Source organism: Asparagus officinalis, chromosome 4 (genome assembly GCF_001876935.1).
Source record: "Asparagus officinalis chromosome 4, Aspof.V1, whole genome shotgun sequence".
Lineage (NCBI taxonomy): Eukaryota > Viridiplantae > Streptophyta > Magnoliopsida > Asparagales > Asparagaceae > Asparagus > Asparagus officinalis.
The window spans coordinates 19,430,259-19,447,061 of NC_033797.1; the positions used below are offsets into that span (position 1 = coordinate 19,430,259).

Below are 16,803 nucleotides of genomic sequence, written 5' to 3' on the forward strand. Positions count from 1 at the left end.
AATTTATTTTGTACAATTAAAAATAAACAATATTATAATATTTGGGAATACGAAAAGTAATCTTTATAGTGTATAAAAGACCCATAAAAAAAGCTTTTCATTATGTATAACCTCCAAATAATTTGACCTATAAATTAACCCCCCATTAACATGTTAATTCTCTTACAAACCCATTCAAATTCTCAACTCATAACCTCTCTTTCTCTACTAATTTACTATAAAATCTCACCATCATCATCTTCATCCTATAATATTTTATACAACCATTAATCTTCAATTCAAGAATAGAAAAAAAACTCCATTGGAACTTCATGAACATGGGGGAAAAAGATATAATTAATTTCTATTTTTATTTCACTGATAGCATATATACCCTTTTGCATTTAATTTTAAATTCTACTTCCATTCAAGACAAACAGATATTATAAAATATGTGAATATTTATAAAATTACATTTTAGAGGATGAAAATTATTATGAATATGTTTATTAAATTACATTTTAGCATTTATGTATGCACTATGTTGAATAAAGTTAAATCATAACTTAACAATATGTTTAAGAAAGTTAAATAAAGCTAACTCAAGTTCTAATGACTAGGAGAAAGCATTTCTAATAAGAGAAGTATGTCACCAAAAAAAGGGATGTATTCTTACTTTATAAAGAGATATATACTAACTCTTTTGTGTACAGTAAGTTTGTTCCCATTATGTGTATAGTAAGTTTAACAAATTTAAAGCATAATTCAAAGACTCATGGGCTATAATAAAAGTTGTTTAGCATGATAAAATCAGAGCAAAAAGAATTATTGTTAACTTTCTTAAATTGATTTTATTTTATTAGTTTGATATGTAATACATCTTGAAAAAAAATCCCCTTAGCAATGCGCGAGTATAACACTAGTTTAAATGAACTAATACTAACGATAATTAAAATTAACCTTGAAACTAACTGAAGTATGGGTGATTTTTAACATTGTTTACCGAAAATTTGAAATTATTTGCGCATCTGGACGCATATATAAACTAAGATAATTAAGTAAACTTTTAATCCTAATCAGATTTTGTTTACTTTTCAAAACAGGTGAAATAAAATCCCCTTGGTTCCCCTTGCTAAATTCCCACACAAGTTTTATTCGTCACTTTAACTATATATATATATATATATATATATATCTTATGTTCACTTAATTAACTTTTCTTTACTAGATGGAGAAAATAGATGATTGAAAAAAAAAACAAGAGCGAGGTAGGCAGGTAATTGAACTTTACGACACAGAGCAAACTGTTTTAATTTCCATAAGAGCTTTGCTATAGGAACCCAAAATATGAAACCGATAAGGGGGACAAGTGAGGTGTCCCCCTCCTATTGGATAATGAATTGGTCATCATTAATGATGACCAACTTATTATTCAATAGGAGGGGAACACTTCACTTGTCCCCCTATTGGTCCCATATTTTGGGTTCTTGAGGAATTTTTCTTTGAACAAATTTTTTACTGTAGACCCAAATCAACTTTTAATTACCAAAATCGATCCATTTTTTTTAATTACCAAAATCGACACACTTTATGCCACGTAAGGTTAATCACATTTTCTAATTAGTCGGGGTTGCCAACCCCGACTGTTTAGGGCATTAAAAATTATGTTTAAGGTTTCTAATTGGGATTTAACAACTCCTAAACAGTCGGGGTTGGTAACCCCGACTAATTAGGAAATAAGATTAAGCTTACGTGGCATAAAATAGGTCGATTTTGATAATAATAAAAAAGATCGATTTTGATAATTAAAATTTGGTTTGGGTCTACAGTAAAAATTTGTTCTTTTTCTTTCCATAAACTAAAAGGTCGGCATGGAGTGCATGCACCGAATCAACGCGGGAAAACCCTGTTGCGGTCGGTGATGCTTCTCGGAACGCGGGTCCATCCATTTTATTATATTATATTACTTCCATTCCATTCATACTACTGCTCATTATAAATACGTAAACTATCATCAGATTCAGATTCAGATCGAAAACAAAAGGAAAAGGGGGAAAAAATGGTTCAAGGGAAGATTGAAGTCCTTCTCGTGGGAGCCAAGGGCCTCGAGAACAATGATTACCTCAGTACGTCAATTACATCTTTTGATCTAACTGCTGGGGAATTATTATTAATCATGAGCAAGTTTTTACATTTTTTTGGGGGGGGATTGATTATCTAATTCCAATTTCAATTGCAATAGAGGACATGGATACATATGCGATCCTCAAATTCTGCAGCCAGGAGCAGAGGAGCAGCATTGCTTCAGGTATCCCCGAGATTTTGATGCCCTTTTCCCCTTTTAGATTCGTCGGTTTAATGTTCAATTTACACCCATGATTTCATTGTATTATGCATTTCCATGTGCAATATAAATACAATTAATATTGCACGCAGAAATTATTGCACGTAGCATTTGTTATGGGGAAATATGCTCAAATCTGTCGTTTGGATATCTGCGTATTTCTTGTATAAGATGTATTTTGAAATGCAAATTCACTGTTTGGTTAGCCTTTAAAAGCTATTGAATTTGCATCATTTGTTGCATAAAAGTTTTTATTATTATTATTTGAAATCAATTGTTTTTTAGTTGAAATTGTAAAATGATTAAGTTGGAGTCCACACAAATTGACATTACATACCTAATTTAACTTTTGAATCTACTTCAAGGAATGGAAGTAGATTTGTTGCGTCAAATGTTGTAGTTTTTACCCCCCTACAAATGAAAATTCAACTATCATTCTCAACTATCATATCTTTAACCAAACATTGGAAATATGAGTCTATGCTTTTCCAAAAGACAAGTGTAATCTTGAGAGTTCAGTCTCACTGAATCATATTACTTTGATCTATAATCAGTCCATCAAGTAATGCTTTTAATTACCGGAGTATATGAATCTAATAAAATTGCTCCAACCAGTTTATTATGGCCGAATATGGATTCTGATTATCTGTTGATGTTTGGATCTATTCGTAACACAGGAAAAGGAGTTGAACCTGAGTGGAACGAGAATTTCGTTTTCACAGTCTCAAACAATGTTTCGGGATTCAAAATAAGGCTCATGGACAGTGATTCCGGCAATGAAGATGATTTTGTGGGGGAAGTAGAGTAAGCTTTTTAGCTATCAAATGATCATAAATCTATCTATATGAATATATATCCAAATGTATCTATATGAATATGAGCTGGTCATGAACGTATCTATATGAAGATATACTATTCCTCTGGTATGGGGTTTATTATTAGACCCAGGAATGATGAATGAACATACGACGGTTGTTTTATGCCTTTTTTAATTTTATTTTTTTATATCTTTATTGATTCCAGGATTTCTTTAGAAGCACTGTTTGATGAAGGAAGCCTTCCCCCCACAGTTTATAATGTGGTCAAGGATGAGGAATACAAGGGAGAAATTAAAGTCGGTTTTACTTTTACTCCAGAGGTACTTCGCATCAAACTTTACCTAAGATGAATACCTTTGAGCTACTGAAAATTATAGGGGGGAAATATTAAGAGTTGTATATTTCTTTTCCTTGTCATCCAAGTTTCTTTTCGTTAAAATGGAATTGGCTATAGAGCACAGGGCTCCATGAAAATTACAAATTGTCATTGACTTCAACCACTCTAAATTGGTGCTAAATTTCTCGCTAAATACATGTAAGGGACTGATCATACATCCATGAAGACCAGCTTATACAGCTAAGCAAGCATTTAGCTACTAAACGAAGAAAATCGAAAAACAGAAGATGATGGATAAGGAAAATAGTGAGATAAATGTAAGGACCTGACTTATAGCTGAGACAAATCATGTTTAAGCGAGTTTAGGTTGTGAAACTTCTTTCTAATAGTAAAATTTATTGGACATCGTGGTCAACATGTTCAAATATAGATCTGTAAATTGGAATCATATTATAGCATTTACAAGATTGATCACTTGCTACTCCGAGTATTATTCGTGGCGAATTTCAGATGTCAGAGTCCTCACAGTGTGAATGTTATTGATAAATAACTGTTTAGTGAAGAAACAATATGTTTGTAATGAAATTCAAGATGTATGTGATGTTGCCGATAATTAATTTTCACACATTACAAACATAATAGTCGTTAATCTTGCTCATTTGAAGAAAAGAGAAATTGGATTGTCAGTGATGATTGCTCTTACAATCCAGGAACCTGATTTTCATCCCTATGGTATACATTGATCCATAATAGTTGATTGTTCAGTAACTAGAAAGCATGTCTCATTTAAAATAAATCTGAAAAATCATTTTAATCAGCATTATGCTGCCTTTTCCCTTCTCTTTTTTTCTAAATTGCGAAACTATGAAGCCTGTAAATTCACTGAGTCCATATTCTCCTGCAGGAAAATCGCTCGAGGGGCTACGAGGAAGAGAGCTATGGTGGCTGGAACCAATCTGGTTGAAGTTATAAAAAGCTCCAGCTCCAGTCTATGTCATGCAACTTCAGCCTTTGTTTTGTCAATAATGAATGCGTGTAGTTAAAAATGGAATCCTGGTTTTAGAGATGAAATTTACCCATGTTGTCCATTTTGATTTCGACGTTTTATCAACTATCCATGTCAGTGGGATGTCATTTATAATATTTTTAGTTCCCATTCGAGAGTGAATTTAAGCTGTATTAAGACGTTTTCTCCAATCAATATGTATTGTTTGGCTTCATGTCTATTGTTCATTTTGCTAATTTAAGTCGTTTGGTTTTCGCAAATTTTGTAGCCAAGGGTGTATATTTCACATGTGAAAATTTAAGAAGATCAACAAGTTCTTAGTGAAAGCTATACACATAGCTCTATTTCAATAACCATAAAACCTCAAACACCATGATGCCACTTAAAAGTTACAGAGAGCAAGGAACTAAGAAGCATCTGCTGTTGAACATGTCATCTTTCTACAGAAAATGAATTATTCTTCCTTGCTGAACAAATGAATTATTTTTCCTTGCTGAACAATTTCTTACATAATTCACTTTCCATAACAAGTTTTCCTCCAATTTCCTCAACAAAAACCATGAAATGTGTGTCCTAAAATATGGGTCACATCAACCAATAGGAATTTAGCATATCGTTATTTTTCCAGGTTTCAATGAGTGAACCAAACAAAGAAAATGAAAATGTTATGAAAAACTTACAACAAATTGTACTTTTTTTTAGTCATTTTCCACAAATTTTGGGTGAACAAAACAGCCCCTACAAGTAAAGTAGAAACTGTAATTAACTTATGTTATATAATCTATATGAATAATATTTTAAATGATATTTCTCTAGCCTAGAATTCAAGACAAGCGTTGCTCGTTCTTTATAAGAAAATATCAACATTTTTTCTCAAAAAAAAAAAAAAAATATCGACATTAAGTTAAATGACTACATTGTTGTATTAGTCCCTTAAAATCTTTCATTTTTTGAAACGGATCCCTCAAATTATTGAATTGCTATTAGGTTTTTTGATTCTTAAGTTATTTTAAAATTAGTCCTTCAAATCATATAAATTGCGAATAAGCCGCGGGAAAAATAATTCTGAAGTTAGTATCTCGAATCAAGAGTGAAATTAGCAATTCAGGAGATTAGCTTGAAATAATTTATGAAAATTAGCGACCTAATTACAAGTTTAATATTTCAGGGACTAATCTCAGAATAATTTAAAACTTGAAGGAGATAGTACAAATTTAAAGATTTAAACTCATTTCTTTCGAGATGTGAATAATGGTTGGAAAAAGTAAAAATAAAAAACACTTTTCACTTCTACACAGCAATATAGCCAATTTAATTATGGCATGTGATGTGGGGCCGCATAGAACATGCGAGTATTTTGTACCAGCTGAAACTGAGAGCAGACCTATTTATTACAGCAGGCTCATTTATTTTTTTTCATGTGGGTCCCACATGAAAACAAAAGCGCTAGTAAGCTCGAGTGCGTCGTCTATCTTCTTCCTCCCCCGACAAATCTTCTTCCTCCCCCGACAAAATTTTCCGCTTCTTTTGCTGGATCTCGGCGAGGAAAGAGAATTGGGGAAATATTCAGTGCATTTTCCTTCTAATTTTCTCCCGTTCTTATTTTCTTTTTTGCTTAGTCTTTCAAACCAAACAATTAAAAATGACTTTCTTCTCCAATTTCTTTTCCTTTCTTCCATTTTCATTCATACCAAACAGGCAGTAACTCCACTTTCCACCGAGAGAAAAACGGTCAGTCAGCTAGTCCACTGGAAACCCAGAATTGATCATTTTTTTCCGTCACAGACACACTAGCAATTAAATGGTCTGAGCTAAATACCAGACTGTAAGAAATTCACCAAGACAAAACATAGATACCGGTTTTGTAAGTATTTAAGCTACATCAGTTCTTACATCGGCATGTATCGTGAAACGCTACGCAGTAAGTCTTAGTTACATAGTTTTCCTTCAATATCCTCCTGACGATCTCTGCTCACCTTCCCATTTCCTGATGAGTGACCGTTAACCGCAAATGGAATCGATCCAGCATTTAAGTTCGGAATCTGAGATGACTTGAGCTGAGGATTGAGATAGACTTGAATAGGAGTAATGTCCTCAAAAACCGGAAAATCACTAGTCAGAGTCTTGAAAGCAAACTCAATGCATGGATCAAACCAAGAATCTCTGAAGGGTAGAGCTGCAACAGTCTGATCCTCTTTTTCTGCAAAAGGCTCCAACCTTCTGAGTTTTTCTCGAATTTCATCAGTTTCAGGTGTGTCTTTCTCAGGTGATAAACAATTTGCATCTGAGTCCTTTGGTACAGTTGGTTGGAGCACATTGGCTTTCTGATTCTGAGGAGCATTTCCTACAGGAGGCATCAACTTCTCCAGTTTTTCTAGAAGATTATTAGTTATAGGCGTATCTTTCTGATGCCTACGGCAACTTGCATCCGAGTCCTTGGGAACGCTTCTTCGCAGCTTATCAGCTTTCTCTTGCTGGGAATCTGATTCCACAAAAGGATTTAGGTTTTGGAGCTTTTCTTGAAGTTCATCAGTCATAGACAAGTCACAATTTGCATCAGAGTGCACCGACACAGTTAGTTGGGCTTGCTCGGTTTTCTTATTGTCTATCCTCCTGGATTGGTTTCCAATCCCCGAGTTGGAGATAGGGACAGCTGTACTACCTGCCAGGCGCTTTGAAGTCCGGACAGGTACAGTGTCTGTTTTTTCCGCTTTTCTTTTCCTCAGTCTTGGTTGATTAGTGATTGATTTAGCAGCTTCAGTATTTTTTGAGCCACGTGGGCGTCGCCTCTTAAGTTGGCTTAGCGTCTCGGTCATTTCAATTTGCTTTTCTTCTGAGTGACTAGCATCTGTCAATGGCTCTAATGGCTTCCCACTCTGGGGGTTTTGGAGAATCTCAAGTTGCTCATCTTCTAACAAATTAGCATCTGGAACCAACAGATTTTCTTCTCCCAATGGCATCAGTGGCTTTGATAGCTTATCATCTTGAGGCCCTTGTAGAAGTTTGACTGCTGATTCTCCTTGAAGTTGTTCACCGATGCAACAACTCTTAAGTTGAATCCGCTTCTCTTCTCCAATACCACACCTATTGGGTTGGATACGCCTCTTAACTTGGCTTAGGCTCTCGGAAAAATCAAATTGCTCTTCTTCTGACAAATTGGCATCTAGAATCAGTCTTTCTCCTTCCAGCTGGATTAATGGCTCTCGTAGCTTCTCATTGTCAGACCCTTGAGGAAATTTGATTGCTGACAATTCTTGAATTTCTTCTCCATGTGCACACCTCTGCTTATTTATTAGCTCAAATTGCTTCTCCTCAGATGGATTAGCATCTGGAATTGCTAGTGTTTCACCTTCCTGCTGCATCAATGATAGGTTCTCACTTTCAGGGCCTGGTAACATTTTGATTGTTGGGTGTGCTTGAATTTCTTCTTCACTAAATGCTGGATTTGGCTGCCACTCAATTTGAAATGGAGTAACCATTTGATTTATGGGTTCAACATTTGCTAGAGCTGAGCAACCTATTTCTGACTCACCAATATCTGGAAGACAACAGAAATTCAGTAACAAACAGTGAACAATAATTTACTTTCTGTTCAATGTCCTTGCAAGAGCATAGAACGATACATCGAAGCTGAAACAAATATTCAATGAGATACCAAAGGGATGCAAATTGGTCAGAACGAAATTTATTGATATCATATATGCCGCTTTCTCGTTAAATCTCAGAGCATATGTAGTAATTTTATGTGGTGCACTGAAACATATTATAAAGGAACAATAAATCTTCTAGGACATTCTAGTTACCAGAGTTCAGTTGATTCCACTTCTTCAAATCACTCTTTCAGTACAACATTTGGACCACGTCCTATGCGTAGCTTGTAGGATGATATCATTAAGGTCTAGCCCTCTTGGGTTCCAATTAGGCAGAAAGGATGATTGACTTGTTTTCTTTTGGCTTTGCTTATAAGATATCAAGCCCAACACCATTTTTTTTAATGATGTGAATTTGGATTAGGATCAAATATGGATGATAAACAGCAGGTAATACTAATCATTTCAGGAATAGTACTAAATACTTTAACTTAACTATTCCTGTGGAATCAGGCAAATTCTTTGGCTATTTATATGCATTGGATTCCTGATAGGTTAACATTATATTTTACCACATCCCTGAAGGGACCGATATAAGATACTAGAATATGTGAAAATATGAAAAGAGATGCCTCAGATTGGAGTATTCCTTCTAACTCCCTTGTTCTGACTTCTGATTGGGATCTATTATTCGTATGCTTGTCTTACATCTGACAAGAGGTTAGCCTAACCAAAAAGCTAGTGTTTCCACAGCAGAAAGAGAGAGAGCTAATATATGTACTATATTCTCATAACTCAAATGCGTATTTGGTTACTTCAATACTCTGATACTGAATATGTTAAGATTATCTGGATCCATTGGGATTGGGTTATATTTACACCCCTGGTTTCTTTGGGGTCTATTATATTTGCACTAGTCTTGCTGATCATAAATTAAACCTAAAATCCTATCTCACTGATTAAGCTAGCTGCTATACTAGTAAGGTAATAATACTAACAGAAAACTGTGAGAGAGGTGATGCAGGAAGGTAAAAGTATCTCAGCCTTTTTTTATCATTATGTTTGGGGGAAGGTAAAAGTATCTCAGCCTTTTTTTATCATTATGTTTGGGAACTTACATTGTGCTGAAGAATCGCTCAAACACGACGAAGCTGATTTTTGTGGCGAGTTTGCAAAATTGATGTCCATGGTTGCATTAGATATTGGTCTGTCTCTTGCAAAAAGCCGTCTCCTTACTACACTTCGTTTCATTTTGGACTTTTTGAGTTGACTTAAAGGCTGTGGGGAAAAACACAAACAAAAGACACTCTCAGAAAGGCTTCTAACAACAATAAAAGGATAAAGATAAACAACATGATGGATAAGAAATGATTCAAGTGGATATCTGAACTAGCAGTGAACATGTGGATAGCCAACAGAATGCATTTGACAGGAGAACATGAGGAAGAGTTGTAAGTTGCAACAAAAGTAGGAGAGTGAAAAATTCAACAAAATATTTGAACGGCACCAGAAGATAGCATCAGATAGCATGACCATATCAAATAAATAGCATGATCCCATTTTTTTTCTGTCTCCTTACTTTCTCTCTGAAATTAAGGACGAGAATATAACCGGTTATACTAATTATCAAAAAGTAACTGAAAATTAACTTGAAGAAGAACAAGTTGATAAAAGCGAGAACAAAATGGCCCAACAAGGAATGTCATTTGAACACTGAAAATCAACTTGAAGTATGTAGTTCATAGCTTTTACAACAGGATTATGTCTCAGTCCGCCTAAGAATTTACCTACTCCTTCGTTGTTTTCTCAATAAAATTTTAGGAAAAGGGAACTGATATGCATGTTGATTTTCTATGTAACGAAAATTGACAGAGAAGCCAATCTGGAGGATACTCTTAAAAAAAAAAAGGTTTTGTGGCCATATCCATGGCTTGCAGATTCAAACTTTCCCACACCCAAAAAAAAAGGTAATGAACTAAAAAACTAAAGCATCTGTCAAGAACAAACTGATTGTGAAAAAAGGCAAGAAAGGCTTTGTAAGGAACCACAAGTGTTTTGCACTAAGACAGACATAAGAAAAATGTATACTGGGAATAACGATGCAAGGGAACATGTACAAATCAAATGTAACTTAAAACTAAACATTCTTACAAGAAACTCTTCCTTCAAGGTTAACTCATCCGGTGTATGCGTCCTCTTTCGTCTAAATGCAATCCGACATACATCTTTATTTTCAAGATATCGGGAAACATCCTTTTTGGAGCGAAGCCCATATCCATGAGTAGGATCAATGTAGTACTGAGGAGGGACAATTGAATATTATCAGAGTAACTCAACTAAAACTAGTTCAAGCACAGAAAAGTATCAAATAACGATAATCATTACAGGTAAAACTTGTTACATCAAAGAACAATTTCATGGAAGTGATTAAACAATTTTAAATAGGTTGACACATGAAAAGTCTCCAATATCAGCAAGCACAACCACTAGCAGAGCTGCTGAAGCAAATGGAGAATATGAAATACCAAAAAGTGACAAATTTCAACTGAGTAATAAAATATGGTAGACATAGTTGTAAAACTCTGCATTACATAAAGTATAAAAAAGCAATTTTAATTTCATTCACAAAATTATAATTCCATAAACATCTCCATCTTGGCTAACTTTCAACATATATACCTGCATAGGTATGTACAAGTATGTGGATATATAACCACACACAATCAAACATATACAGTTTATGAGTGTGCTATCATGGTAGGTGAGTTCATTGGCAAGATGCCACTAGATTAGCACTATCATCTCCAACATATATCTAAAGTGTGTAGAAAGCATGCATATCAAAACCCTTATCATAGTTTGCTTCTGAACAGTTCACCATGCATACATGAAGAATTCCCAAAATGCACTTAACAACTTATAAGAACAGGATGTTCAATTCAACTATTCAACAAAAATAAGTAAAACAAGTGCAAACATAATAGTCAGTAAAATATGCACACAGATACAACTCTGTGTACAATAAAATGTGTCGCATTGAAGAATGGCAATCATATTTTATTGGAAACTGAGAATCTATCACAAGCGGATGGATTGATCAAACTTGACATTAACTCCCAAATATTTATCACACGAAATATAATCTTCTGCAAGCAAAACATCTTTAAAACAGAACCTATGGACAGAAAAAGAAGTACTCAAGTTAAAGTAAAGGTACCGAGTCTGTTCTACCATTCTTTCTGAACCTAGTTTCCTTGATCCAGCCAGCAGGTAGCCCACTAGGAGAGTGGTCATACTGTGCCTGGTAATGAACTGAATGTTATGATGTTTTTTTTAACTGATGTGAGGTGGTAAAAGCAAACAGCCTAAAGCATATACACGGTAACCATGGGTAAAGTAAAATAAACAAGAAAAGAATGGACATGACATTGTGTAATGAATACAAATCAATGTTTCTTGCTTTTGAATACAAGAATAAAAGTAGCTGTGTTTACCCTGTAACTACTTATGATGACATACAGAACTACAAAGCTAGAGAGCAATAAGATACAGGAGTATCACCTTCTTGGCGTAGACTATGCAATTGATTCAACAGATCTTTGTATTCATCAGAAAATATCTCGAGACCACTACAATACTTTGTGCTATTCCAATATAATGCAAAACTCATCCCTCAAATTCAGTAGAATTAACCAAAAAGTCCAAATCCACACAACTGTTACACAGATGACCTAAACTTTGGTAAAATCTGCAACTGCGGATACTTTCACGAGGCACTACATCAAATAGCACTTGAAGATGACAGGCATCCTCAAGTTCATAGGAAAATATTTTGTGCAGCTTGCAGAGATTAGCAGTTAGCACTATGGACATTTTGGTAGTATAAAGAGAATAATAATAACAACTGCATAAATTTACTTCATCCATACAAAGTCAGCATGATCTTTGCACAGATTTGAATATAACATTTGTTGCATACCTACTATTATTGCTTCCTTAACTCTTCTTGCCAAACTTTTTATCTTTGCTAGTAATGTTTTAACAAATTTGAATATAACATTTGTGCATCCTAATATGCAATTGCAAACCTTTGAAGCAAAGCCCCCTTAGCTCGCATATTTTCCCATTATTGTACTTATCTTAACATTCTTTAGGCATAGTTTCCTTGTGGATCATCAATAATTACTTGAGCATTTTTTATTTATACACCACGTACGAGCATTTTTTATTTATACACCACGTACGAACAATACAAAATATTGAAATGAGACCAGCCAAGTGATCAGAATAGGAAAGAAGAAATGTTTTCAGGAGTTTGCAGCAGGCTAACATAGTTGAACCCTTTTTAACATCCTAATAAGAAGCTCATGAGAACCTCCAGATATCAAATAACATAAAGAGGAAATCTTTCTACCTTCTCATTATTTTCATTAGAAGGTGCTGATCTAGATGCAGGATAGGTTGCTAGCGGCTTGTAGTGTTCATCAGAAGGTGTTGATCCAGATGCAGGATAGGTTACTAGCTGCTTGTAGTGTTCATCGAAAAGTGTGGATCCAGATGCAGGATATCCTATTAGCTGCTGGGAAAGTTCATCAGAAGAAAATGATCCAGATGCAGGAGGCTCAAGCATCTGGTTAGCAAGAAAACGCATAACCTCCACTCTTGATCGCAATCTTATGCCAGATAGCGCACATATGTAATACTGCCAAATCCAAAAGGAGAAGAAAAAGAAAAGAACAATGATCACCAAAGCAAAGCTTAGTTGTATAGCATACAACATTGCTGCAATATTTTTTCAGTAACTATAACCTATAATGAATTTGACCTATGTGCTATATTCAGCTATTTATCTTAGATGTGCATTGGACAAATTGTTAAAGAAATGCCTACTGAAATCCACAAATGAAACATGAATTTAGTTTTCTAAGAATCATTACATATCAGGACATCAATGTCATGAGATAAATGTATAAAACAAAATTCAGTACATGAGAACCGTGTAACATTACATGCATAAGAGTTGCATCATTGCATAAGAATAAAAATCATGAGTAACAAAAGAAAGAATCGCAATTTGCATCATTGCATAAGAGTTGCTGAGATAGGCATCTGAAATGATCAGGCCTGCCAGTTCACAGGACAACTCCTCGTAGCATATAGCTAATAGAAAGAAAAATGTACTTGAAAATATTTTGTTTTATACATGATCCATGAAACAGAGTTAATGATGTCAAGTTGCTATTATAAACTCATAATGTCAAATGAATAAATTGAGGTATGCCAATTGGCTGAATGCATGTGAATCTACAAAAAGGGTCTGCATACCCATCATGATTAAAATCTTTGAAGCACGTGGAAATAAACAATAATGAAAATTATTACAGATATTTTGCCCATCGTACAACGGAAACTTGCACACAAACAAACACACACACACACAAGCAAAGAAAGAAGTATCTAAGGCCCTGCATATCGACATTAGCAAGTGAGAATGAGAATATGAACAGTGTTGCACCATGGTGGAACTCCGGCAGCAACTGAATGGAGACATGACATTAGTCCATAGACCACTAGCATGAGTATCACAAGCAACTGATAAAGGAAATAACCTTTCCCCCTTTTTTTCAACTTTTTATTTGTATGTAGTTTTTCCAGACATAGGCAGAATCAGTACTAGGACTGTGATGCTCTCAGCTAAATAAATGGCAACTTGTCCAAAATTTTGCCCGTATCAAACTGATCAACAATGCAAGAAAAATGTGTAGTGACTTTTATGACCCTGGTTTATGGTGTAATAACAAATACTTATAGGTTATAGTGATTCAGTTATTTATTTTAAGCACATTGACTTCAAAGAAAATTACAACTGAGTAAAAACTTAGCTACTTTTATCCTCCTTCAGAATAAAGGCTCCTGTTTTTGAGCCTGGTATCTCTGTAACCAAGTCCCAACGCTTTTAATACTGATCTAGGCCTCAAACGAATTTTCTTTTTTCACTTTATCAGTCAACTTCAAGTTTTGGAAACTTATGGTATTGAGGTAATTGCCTCCTGCATGAAACAAGACAAAAAGAAAAGATTCTGAGAAAGTAAGCAAATACCTTATCTACTACCCTAGATACCCTTCTCTGCCTAAACTCCACCAACCAACCCTCTGGAAGCCACTCCGGCCGCTCCCCCTTCACCACTTTTGATGATGTTGAGGGACGATCATGCGTGGCCTTTGACGACATTGAAGGACGATAATGCACCACCTTTGATGACTTTGAAGGACGATCATGCATTTCATTATTGAGAAGACGCATCACCTCCAGCCTCGAACGATATCTTTTACCAGATAATGGACAAACGTAATACTGCAATTACACGCAGTAAGAAAAAACTATCAAGGTAGCTTAACTGTGTGGCATAAAACGTAAGTGCAATATCTTTTAATGAGCTATAACCAAATATATATTCCCTAGTGGACACCTATTCAGACAATTATATTAGACCTCTATCAGAAATTACGAGTGAAATGGTTCAATAAATTCCACAAATAAAATATGACTCATACATCAAGAAGCATTTCTAGCATTAAACAACCATTTTCATATGAATTACATTTGTAATACAAAAGAAGATTTGCAACCTAGAAACTTTTGTTTGAGAAAGTCATTAATATACATCCATAACAGAACAGTCTTTTACAAACTGCGGCGTGAGCAGCAGTCTTAGATGTTTAACATGGTCCATATATATTATCTGAATGAACCGGTCATTATAGAAAATACAACAAAACCACTTTATGAAAAATGTATGTGCATGATACAATAATTGTCTGGACAGTTTCAAATATATTACTGAAAATGGAAATACATCTAACATCTGTTTTATCATAGTACAGACTGCAGAACTCTCCACAAGGTTATAGGCAATTTCTAGATTAATCTACTTGATGAGATTCCCATGAACCTTCTTAGTTAACAATTTGTACCCAACTCCTGGTGCATAAGTTTTCAATTAACTGTACAACTGGATCTATATAGAAATAAGAAGCACATGCATGGATATGGAGAAACAAGCACAACACACAAGAGCGGATCTACCTTGGCAAAATGGTGTCCCATGACAACAACTTTCCAAGAGAACCCTCAACCCACCCGCCACTACCCGTCCCATCCTCCTGTGGGCCCCCTAATTTATTCCCCAGTCACTTGTAACAAAAGAAGTAGACGGTAAAATGTCACTCAATTGAATGACACGATTTTAGGTGATAGCTTTGTCAAAGGAACCCAACCCGAACCTTGCCACCAGCAGTAAGATCTATTGTTTGGTGTATTTGATTTTGAGGATGGAGTTGGTTTTTACGGCAACTGTGGAAAAAGCTTCCTGTAATGGAGTGGCAAATAGAAAACTGTAGAATAAATTGAATGATGATCGGCTCAATGGTTGTTTAGAGGCATATATTAAGAAAGATGTATTTGATAGTATTACTAATTATATGATTATGTACTTTTTTTCAAAATATTATGAAAACTTGTCGGGGCAGTTGTAAACTTTTTTCTAATTATTAATTATGTATACACCACCTTCTGGAAATCTTGGATCCTCCAAACAACACACACCACAAATTCTAAACTAATGTACCAAAAAAATAGTAATAACAAAATAAGAACTATTTTGTCCAACATGTATATGTAATACGCCACACGTATCTGAAGCGAGAGGTTTCCATTCTTTCCACATTCTTCATCCACCATAATGCAAGAGTTGCGCATAGCTTCAACGAAACTTTATGAGTTAAAAGTTAATGCCTCAAAACAAATAATGCGGACAGGTATAGCCTATCAAGCTGCTATTTTCTTTACGGAGAATTACTTTTATTCTCAAATTGGCTGGGTTTTCTAAGAATCCCAGATATAACCCAGTCCACACCAAGACTAGATACTCCAACAGAACCCACTGTACAGAATTACCAATTTTTTAGTTGAAGAATCAATTTCCCACAATCAGATGGTTTGAAGAAACACCCCTTTCAGGAATATTACCGTTTGTTGCATATATAGTTCTAACTAATAAGGTAATTTTTTTATAACTTAATAATAGAGAGAAATGAGTTGAAATTACCCGATCCACTTTATCTTTACTAAGACAGTTACTCTTCCTCTTCTTCAGCTCAATTGTCCAACCCGCCGGCAACCACTCCGGCCAGACCTCAGCCTCCGACAGAGGCATTGCCGGAACTATCGCTTTTCCGTCGATCTCTCGCCGGGGTTTTCCGATCCTCCGCCGGCGATCGCCTCCCTCCCTCCTACCCATCTCTCCCCTTCCTCTTTCTCCCTCCCCCCAAATTGCAACAGACTCTGACCAATAAATCAGTGCTGCGGATTTCGATGCACACGTGTGCGCCATTGGAAATTGCAAAAGGTCACGATCTTTTTTTTCCCCTATTTTTTAATTGCATTTATTTTATTTTTCTTTTTATTTTTATTTTTCTTTTTCTTTGTTTGGGAGTTCGTTGGGACGAATGTAACGTCGAGTAGTGCGAGCGTTATGCTCGTGGCTAGTAGATGACCTTTATACCCTTCAGTTATGACACGATAACAAAATTAACAGGCTTTCCATTTATTTGAAAAATTAACCCCCCAAAAAAAAAATTCCAAAATCAAAGAAAGGGATCAAAAGCAATTACCTTATCTACGCGAAGGGAATTCCTCCTCCCTCTGTACTCCACCTGCCAACCCTCCG

General features: G+C 35.2%; 2 protein-coding genes across 5 annotated transcripts; one reads left to right on the top strand and one right to left on the bottom strand.

Annotated features, from left to right (window-relative positions):
* LOC109836838 (elicitor-responsive protein 3-like) lies at window positions 1,986–4,704 on the top strand. Its single transcript, XM_020404859.1, has 5 exons — window positions 1,986–2,105; window positions 2,222–2,287; window positions 3,001–3,127; window positions 3,347–3,461; window positions 4,383–4,704. The coding sequence occupies exons 1-5, from the start codon at window positions 2,039–2,041 to the stop codon at window positions 4,440–4,442; spliced, it is 435 nt and encodes a 144-aa protein (XP_020260448.1). The 5' UTR covers window positions 1,986–2,038; the 3' UTR covers window positions 4,443–4,704.
* On the bottom strand, window positions 6,318–16,510 carry LOC109836839. 4 transcript variants are annotated; one of them, XM_020404860.1, is made up of 7 exons: window positions 16,183–16,510; window positions 14,175–14,429; window positions 12,489–12,776; window positions 11,292–11,375; window positions 10,226–10,372; window positions 9,193–9,352; window positions 6,318–8,022 (listed from the first exon to the last, which is right to left on the bottom strand). In XM_020404860.1, exons 1-7 carry the CDS (start codon window positions 16,465–16,467, stop codon window positions 6,413–6,415), a joined length of 2,829 nt encoding a protein of 942 aa, XP_020260449.1. In that variant the 5' UTR covers window positions 16,468–16,510; the 3' UTR covers window positions 6,318–6,412. The 4 variants fall into 4 exon arrangements, with proteins under 4 accessions (XP_020260449.1, XP_020260451.1, XP_020260450.1 ...); XM_020404862.1 differs by lacking the exon at window positions 12,489–12,776 and having other exon boundaries at window positions 16,183–16,509; XM_020404861.1 differs by lacking the exon at window positions 11,292–11,375 and having other exon boundaries at window positions 16,183–16,509.